This window comes from Phalaenopsis equestris, unplaced genomic scaffold, assembly GCF_001263595.1.
Source record: "Phalaenopsis equestris unplaced genomic scaffold, ASM126359v1 Scaffold200753, whole genome shotgun sequence".
NCBI lineage: Eukaryota > Viridiplantae > Streptophyta > Magnoliopsida > Asparagales > Orchidaceae > Phalaenopsis > Phalaenopsis equestris.
In genome coordinates this window covers 9,445-19,127 of record NW_018220560.1, presented here as the reverse complement: position 1 = coordinate 19,127, position 9,683 = coordinate 9,445, and the positions used below count along the sequence as shown (strand labels likewise).

The window sequence follows — 9,683 nt, the reverse complement described above, 5'->3', positions numbered from 1 at the left end:
CTCGAAGATCACCCATTGATTGCACATGAACGAAGAGGTTGTAGAAGGGTCAGAATGGAAATTCTTCAGTAGCTGCGGCTAAGCTGGGAGGGAACCGGCTCTCACTTCGGAGCTCCCACGTTCCCCTCACCTGAGGGCTAACATCTACACTTCAGCACCCAAACGATAGGACCGAATTGGAGATTCTAGTCTGTCACTTTAAAATCTCCAATTCTACGCCCGATAATAATATTTCCCTATTTATTTGAACCCAACTTCCAACGGCTTTGACCTCTCTGAACCTTGGATGTAATCTTCACTTTAGTTGTAAACTCAACATATTTTAACAAATCAATTGGCCATATTGAAAGTAAATTAAAATCGAAGTGAAAATATCATCACAATTTCTTAAATATTTTCATGGCTTTGCCAATTCAAATCACCATTTTACAAATCTTGAGACAAGGAGAAAGACAGAGAAAACTACTCAGAACGTATGGGGAAAACACAATAAAACTCGGAATTTATATATAAAATCAAAGTCATACAAACTACGACAAGTAAATAACTTATCTCTAAATTCTCCCCAAGAACACTCCTCGAAGTTACTCTGAATCTCTTCCTTTCTTTACAGCACACAGAATTCCTCTTCAAAGTAGCAAGGAGGAAGAAATCTCTTACTTTCCCTCCACTCTTACAATTTCTCGAATAAATCTTACAATTGTTACACACTAATGGAACCTCTCTAACCTCTAGGGTCTTTCTAACATCCAGGACCTCTCTAATTTTCGACCAAAATGTTCTTTTAAAAATGTGGATGAGCTTTCCCAGGAGTTGCCTAAGCTTCCCTTCAAAATTTGGCCTTATTCAAAGCTAGAGTAGGCATAAGCGTCGAGGGCCCCGTCGGCGGCCTTCTGAAGAATTTGTCCTATAGTCTCGGGAAAAACTCGCCGTCGGCGGGGTCGAGGGCGTCGTCGGCTTTTCACATTTTGGTCATTTTCGCTTCAAATTTGCTCCTTTTTGTATCTTTTTGCTCCAATGATCCTTATTCATCATTTCTACAACAAAACATCAAAAATATCTTTCTTTAAAGTACAATATCATTAAAAATAGTATAAAATAAGTATGAAAATTTTAACATATTTTTCTTTGGTCAGGCGCCAGTTTGGGTGCTTAGGTGTTGGGCATTTCTGCAAAAATGGAGCTTAGGTGTCAATGCTAGAATCTGGACCCCTTCGCCTAACGTCCAATTAAAATGCCACAACCTATCTAGATCATTAAAATAATTTTTTTGTGATTCTTTGCATAATGTAGGTCTCATTAACACTTAGTATTTTCAAATTAACCACACAACTATAAAACTTTACAACAATAAACTAATATCAATCCAAACTGATAACCATGAGTTGTCTTCCACGGAGCACTTGGTTTAACGGTGTTGTCCCAACGTACCCAATGTTTATTTTGCTTAACCCAACAAATGGACTTCATTAAATACATGTCTCTTACCACCAAAGTAATCTTTTAGTATGTGACCATTTACCTTCAATGTTTATTCTATTTTGGGTCTTTAATATCCACAAGACCATATGTATAGACTTTTATTATAAAAAATGTCCCCGACCACCTGGACTTAAGTTTTTCAAGAAATAGTTTCAATGTTGTATTATATAGTAAAATTTCTTTTCTTAAAAACTTTTGATCATGCCAGATTTTCATCTTTTTCTTATAAATTTTCGCACTCTCATATGATTCATTTCTTATTTCCTCGAGCTAATTTAATTGCAATAATTATTTCTCACCAGCATCCTTTAAATTATAATTAAAATTTTTAATCGCCCAATAAACATTGTGCTTAAGTCCTACTGGCAAATGTCACATCTTTCCAAATATGAGCCTATATGGTCACATTCCTATAGGAGTTTTATGTGCATCTTATACACCTATAACTAGGGGTGTAAACGAACCGAACACGAACGAACAGAGCTTGTGTTCGTGTTCGGTTCGTTTGAAATTTAGTTTGTTTGAAATAAGCTCGTGTTTGAAATTATTCGTGAAGTCACTGTTCGTGTTCGTTTTTTAACGAACGAGCCGAACACGAGCTGTTCGCGAACGACGAACCAGTTTGACATCCCTAATATTAATATATATAAATAATATATTATATTAATTATATAACTCATATTATATAAATATATAATATTTATATTTGTATATTACTAATATAATATATGAATATATTATTATTATTAATTTATTATATATTATAATTTATAAAATTTAATTTTTTAAAATATCATAAATTTTTTATATATAATTATTTTAATTTTTTTTTATATTTCGAACAATAAAGATTCGAACACGAACGAACGCATTACTGTTCGTGTTTGGTTAATTTAACTAACCAAACGAAAAAAATTTATTCACGTTCGTCTCGTTTACTTATCGAACAAATCGAACACGAACTCATTGACGAATCGAACACGAACTGTTCCCGAACAACGAGTTTTTTTGACAGCCCTACCTATAACGCATTATCAAGTCTAGCATACCAATTCTTTCTATGAGGATTAATAGTTTTTTTCATTATTCTTTTAGTTTCACGATTAGAAACTTCGGCTAAACCACTGGTCTAATAATGATAAGCTGTGGTAATTCTATGTTTAATTCCATATTTTTAAATTAAATTTCTATTCTATTGTTCTTAAAATGACTTCCCCCATCTATATGATCACTCTTGGCATTCCAAATCTATTAAAAATATTTTCGTTAAGAATTTTGCAATGCTTTGAGCATCACAACATGGTGAAGCAACTGCTTCTATCCATTTAAAAACATTGAGAAACTAAAGTTGTACGCAACTTCAGTTAGTCTACTAGCATGAAGACAGGGGACTGAGTTGCAGAGGTGGAGAATTACATGTTAGAGGAAGAAGAAAATGCAGCTAGTGTACCAATCTCAATGTGGGAGATTTGTTAAGTACTGTGGAGCCCGATCCACTTCTCCTTAAGCGGTTTCTTCTTTATGATAGTTAGTTGAACCTTTATTTAAGATTTTTTCTTCCTTTTATTCTTCTTGCTCTTATGGAATCACCTGTGTCCTTCCCTTCTGGGATCTCGCTCGATAATTGGATTTTGCCCTCATTTGTTCGCGAATAAAATGGGCTTTGCCTCTTTTGTTCGAATAAGCAAGCAAGATCAGGGCGACAACAACCAAAGGGAAGAAAGTTTTGAGCGACTGTAACCGAGGAAGATGTTTTCGACAGCGGCTAAACCTTCTGTCGCGGTTGAAGGAGTCCTGGCGACCGAGGCATCGATGGTCACTTGAGGTGATTGCAAACGTTCAGAAGGGTTGCTGGTCGTGGCAAGTCAGAAGGAGAGGTTGAGAAGTGGAATCGAGTTCTTGTAAAACAAAACGAGAAATTGTGTAATCTTTCAGGCAATAAATTCCTCTGTAACTCCTTGGACGTAGGCAATTTACTAATCCACGTAAATCTATGTCGGTGTGATCCTCTCGTTTTATATTTTTCGTTTTATCGCAATCGTTTTTCACAACAGTTACAAAATTAGTATTCTAAATTAAAAAGTTAACATTAAACTAATAGTTATGTAAATACATAGAAACTGTATGGTATGCATACAAATAATTTAAAAAAAAAAACTTTCATTCAAAATACTAACGGGAGCGAGAACTGCGCACTACATTACTTGATATTAAAGACAACTTATTTTAAATAAAATTTTAAGGGGCAATTACATACATTACATAATTCTTATATATTCACATATCTATCACCTAAACATCCATATTTACATTCACTACTCAAATCTTTAACACCATGTAAAAATACCACAATTACTTTCTTTTTAAAAGTGATAAACACAATTTCACTTATAGATTTATGACAGTTACCAAACTTTGAGTGTAAGATATATAAATACATAAGAATTGTGTATCTACATAGATAGATAGATAGATATAAGAATAACAGGAGGATATTATACGAGCCCCTATTAACCCTCATATGTAACTATTCTTATGTATTTACTCCCGGCAAATTGGCCAGAAAGAGATTTGAACACGTGACTTGAGACGACTTACAGACTTCAAAGAAGCAGCTCCACCAACATATCACGACTAACGACACTATATATATATATATATATATATAAAGAAAGCGATATATATATATATATAGGTAAAATTTCAAAATGACCCATATAAGCTTGTTGGTTCAAGCGTGCAAATAACATTTATAAACCCGACCATAAAGTATGTTAAAATAATTCAGATCACAAACTTTACTGGCAGTGATACTTGTCAGATAAAGGTGACCAAGATTGACATCCGGCAACATAATGGAAATAACCGAACAAATGTCCCTCATCTTTTTTTAAAGAAACTAAAACGCACATACAGAATATGGATGAAGCCATTTCCTTTTTTAACTCGAACAACTCTTCTCTCATGTCTCGTAATCCGTTTCTTGCCAGCTCTAATACGACAACGCACATGTGCTGCCATTAACAATTGAAGGACAAAATATAGATGCTAAATTTATGACAAAACTTCTATTCACAAGTAAAGAAGAAGTTAAAGTTGTTCTTTCAAGTGATTAAAAGAACGGCATCAGAGAACAAAGTAGCAGAAATGAATTCAAATAAATAATGCTTTTAACTAGTTTAGGCTATTAGTTTATGGCTCAGGACCTGTAAACATAATTAATTAAGATATGATTCCACCAAGCAAAAGCTTTTAACATGTACTTCGAGCCGCTATATTTTAAAATGGCATGATTCCAAAGTGTACCTTTCAGCAAATTTAAAAGGCAGAACTGCATTGCAATGGCAGCGGGAGCGTGAACTTCTTCTTACCTTTACTAATTGTTTGTAAAAAATACCAAGAGAAACCTAGATACGTTAGCGAATACGAGAAAATAAACCCGGCCTCGAATTCCATGAATACATTTTTTGCTATGTGAGAACTACCAAATCTTGTACTAACGAAGAATTAAAATCTTAACCAAAAACTTGGCAGAAATTGAGAAAATATGAGGATTCATAAAGCCAGCCTCAGCTAATGGTGAAGATGTTGATATCCACATATTTAACAATAACACATAATTGAATTATTCTAGTACATTCATAGTTGTCTTCAAAGGCTATCAAAATTTTATGAAAAAAAAATGGAAGATTGAAAGAATCTGAAGCATCTAACAGGCCCGAGAATAAGAATATCTACAGCACCAACGGTTTGCTTCTGAATTCACCCTCTCTTACCTTCCCACTTAAGTGAATGGCTAACACCATCCACCCTTTTGCTTTTCTGAAAGGCTTTGCATGTAAACTCTCCTGTTCGAATTACTCGATCTGCTCGCCTATTAGGTCAAGACCAACCAACAAAAAAGAGATACCTTGGAAGAGCAAAAAGTAGAAATGGACGCCTTGGGCGGAAAGCAAGCTGCGAGCTGCAGCAGTTAGAAGAAGAAAGGCGAGGGAGAGCTCTTTTCGATAGATTCTGTTGTGCTTTTTTTTTGGAAGTTTCTTCTCCATTGTCAATTCAATGGCGACAGAATCGAGGGCAGGAGCAGAACTTCCACGATGGTGCTTAGTTTCTTTCCCAGACAGGGACACGAGGTCACCTTCTGAAGAACGGCCAGATTTCTTGGTAACCACCCATTCATATGCACTACCGAGTTGAAACAGGCCCGATATCATGGCGTTGAACTTGGTGACGGACATAGTGTTCTCAAACAAGAGGTAGGGGACGATGAACGGAAAAGATCTCGGAGCAGGAAGAATGTTGAGAAAAGACATTGTAGCTGGGATGTAGCAGACAACCCAGGTTGGGAGTTCAGCTTCGGGTACGAACATTGTCATGGGGAGTATGATGCAGAAGAGGGTAAATGAATAGAATGGTAAGATGAGTTTGCGGAGCAGAAAGAAGAGGAAGATGAGATTGGCCTTCTTCCAGAATGCAATCTGCATTAAATGAATACTTTATACAGTTAGCACAACTTTAAAATAACTAGATAGATGGAAAAATAACGCTGATAGTAAAGTTTGAAAAACAGAGATTTAACTTTTAAATTTAGTCCTATCTCACAATGTTTCAGATTTGATTCTGATTGCAGACAGGATTGATGGATAAATTAAAAATAAATTCAAAAAAAAAAAAACCACTCACCAGCAATGGCATTTCTTGATCAGCACCATCTTTATATATGATTTGAAGGACTTGGCATTTTTAGTGTAAAAAATAAGTATTTTAAATGAGAAAAGAGGTGAAATGAAATGGAGATACATCATTTGCCAATCTTAAGCTTTATTTCATCATGTATTCAAATTAAAATGGAATGGATATTTCAATATATATATATATATATAAATTGTTCAGCGGGAAGAAACACAAATTAATATGGTTCCAATTTAAAAGCAAATATCATTGAATAAAAAACAAGAGATAATGGGTGCCATAATTAGAAGGAAAATGAAGGCGTAGAAAGTGACATGGACAACAAACGTGCCTGTGGCTTTCAGTGTTCAAACGAAAAGACACTTACACATGTCTACATTTATTAGACGATTCATTTTGCTTTTATAGAGTAATTCAACAATTACCTGTTAATACTAAGAGACAAAACAGAACTAATTTGGTTTTTAGTAGTTTATCATGTAGATCGAACAAAGAAGACGGTAATTTGCTTTCCTCAATAAAATGCCAATCAATGCAGAAACATGTTAATAGCATATTGTATAATAATAAATGACTATGGAGTCGCAGAACACGAGAAATTCAACAATTACCCGTTAATACACTAAACTCATAGAGAACAAACAAACTAATTTGATTTTTAGTAGTTTATCGTGTAGATCGAACAAATGAGACAGTAGATAATTTGTTTCCCACAATAACGTGCCACTCTATGCAGAAACATGTTCAAAACATAGTTTTATAATAATAAATGTCTATGGAGTCGCAAATACGTGATAAAAGAACATTTGGGGTATATTTGAAGAGGTTTTTGATCCGCAGGGATGACGGGATATCAACTTGACAATCTCCCAAACCTTGCCTCAACTCAAAGGCGTCAATGCAAATTAGGCCGGTAGGTACAGCGAGGTTTCCCCTCTAAATGATAATTTTTCTAAGTCTTTAGAAGGGATGCGATAAAAACAAATTAATAAAAATAAATAAATAATAAATTAATTAATTAACCAAAGAAAGAACTTCTTAGTCAAGAAAACTCATCCAAAAGAACCAATCAGGAATTGTAAAAGATCAAAAAAATGTCAATTAGAAACTGACACGGCCCAAATTAGCTTAAGGATGACAGAAAGATTGTTTGGCACCAAAATTGGAGATTAGTGGTATCCTACAAAATAGCCAAATGGTAGCCGGCTTAACATGACCATGGACAGAGTTAGAATGGAACATGTTCTTAAAAATATAAATATACTCTTCAGAATTGGGACCAGAAACTTCACAGTTGTCATAAATTAAGCATATGGATAATTGCAACCCACTCTTAATAAGAAATAGTCATTGAACACATAAGTATAAAATGCAGAAATAAATAAACGAAATTGTAAATTGAAAGATTTAAAAATGAACTACCTTCGATCTGATAATATCCGGCAAACAAAGCCTGAACAAATGCATTGGCCCGGAATGCCACCGGTGCTGCTGCTTCCTGTAAGCTTCATAGGATTCTGGCAATTCACATTGACACTACAAAATGAAATAAGATAAACCAATTTTCTAGCTCAGGCAAGCAAGCATTTCAAATATACTGACAAATTATGCGGCCAAACAGAGGAGTTCGTTCAAAACCTCAACATCATTCAAGAAGACGAACTTCCAACCCTTGAGATGAGCCCTAACAGCAATGTCCATATCCTCAACTGTTGTCCTCTCCAGCCATCCCCCAGCATCCTCCAATGCTTTGATTCTCCAAACTCCAGCGGTTCCATTGAACCCAAAAAAGTTCAGAAAAATCCCATTCACCTGCTGCTCGACCTCAAAATGGAAGCAAAGATTGATGTTTTGAAGCCTGGTCAACAAGTTCTCATCTTTGTTAATAAAAGACCACCTGGCTTGAACTAATGCTAGCTCATCGTTATCCTGAAAGTCAGCATCACTACAATTGTGAACGAAGGAAATCTGAAACTAAAAAATAAATAAAAAGTAAAAAGAGAGAAAAGTTAGTCAAAACCAGTGCCACCTTGAAATGCGGAACTGTTCGCTTCAAGAAATCCGGAGAGGGTTGGAAGTCGGCATCGAAGATGGCTACGAATTCATAATCCCTAACATAGCTACAGGTCATGGCTGACTTTAAATTTCCAGCCTTGTAGCCATCTCTGATGACTCGGTGGCGGTAGATGATTCCAACGCCAGTTTGTTCCCACTTGTCCACCTCCTCCCTAATCATGGCCTGTGTAGTCAGATCATCAGAATCATCCAAAACCTGGATGACCATTTTCGATTTTGGCCAATCGAGGTTACAAATTGCAGCGATAGATTGCTGGTAAACCTGAAAATGAAGAAATCAGAGCTGAAGAATTCTAAGAAAACAAACATTCAATGTACATTTTGCAAAATCTCATCCTTTGCAAACCTACCTCTCTCTCATTGCACATGGGTATCTGGATGAGAACCATGGGGAAGTATTTACCATCTTCGACATCTTCTTTAGTCGGTTTGATAACAGGTTTGATCCTCTTGAAGCGGATCCAAAAGCATCCGAAACAAAGAATGACGCGGTCCGCACTTTGAATCAGGAAGAGGATGACACAGGCGTTGGCAAGAAACTGAAGTAGTGGAGCTATGTACTCTGAGCGAAAGATGACCCAGCCTGTATACATGGAGCCGAAAATGCTCCGAACCCTTAAAGATGGAAACTTGAAGCTATGGAGCTCAGTGGCGGAAATGTGCCAGCCTTTCACATACGCCGCAATCTCAAACGCGAGGAGAAAGATGGAAAGCAGAAGAAATATTTTAATGCTGAAGTAGAAGCGGCGACGAAGAGCTGGGCTCTCGTCGGAGTCGGAGTCCGTTCGGCCAGAGGCCACGCGGCGGCGAATTGCGGAGGCGAGACCCACGACAGCAGAGGCAAGTGAAGTGAGGCAGCCGGCAGCGCGGTGGGCTTTGAGGAGAAGAACCCAAGTGATTTGTTTCGCATTCTTTCCCTTTCCGCCTTTCCGTGCGCCGGCGAACTCGTCGCCACCGGAGATGTCTTCGTCGTCCTCAAGCGATGAGATCTCCGAGATCGACCAGTTGGGGTTCTCCATTTTCACCACTACAGGGGTGCCTCGTTGGCTCTCCATTCCCCACCAATCGAACAAGGGACAAGGAGACCACTCCCCGCCCAAAGGGAAAAAAAAAAAAAAAAACTGCAAAAAATCCAGCAAATTGGCGAACGTTGAACAAAAAGAAGCGAAAGATCCAAGCTTTGCTATAAATCTAGCTACAGGAATTTAAATCCCTAAAAAGTGAGATCTCGCTTTCCATTTTCCAGGGAAAGAAATCGAAGACAATGCCGTAGTTCGTCTTTACGTATCCGACTCATCGCCGTCAAGCTCTCATCTTTATGTCGGTCGCAGCTCGGAGAAACTCCCGGATTTCATCTTGAGGTCCTCCTGTGCCCCCAATGCAAAACCAAGCGTACCAAATAGCTTGAGACGCCCTCTTTAAAGGTAGAGAAG

The 9,683-nt window shown here is 36.9% G+C and overlaps 1 protein-coding gene across 1 annotated transcript; it reads right to left on the bottom strand.

The window, feature by feature from the left end:
* Positions 1 to 5,064: 5,064 nt before the first annotated feature.
* LOC110035933 (probable xyloglucan glycosyltransferase 9) lies at positions 5,065 to 9,327 on the bottom strand (the record flags this gene model as incomplete). Its single annotated transcript, XM_020740270.1, is given in 5 exon segments — positions 5,065 to 5,960; positions 7,597 to 7,710; positions 7,813 to 8,103; positions 8,204 to 8,512; positions 8,601 to 9,327. Coding segments are annotated over 5 exon segments (2,062 nt in total), but the record flags the coding sequence as incomplete, so codon positions are not given.
* Positions 9,328 to 9,683: the final 356 nt, after the last annotated feature.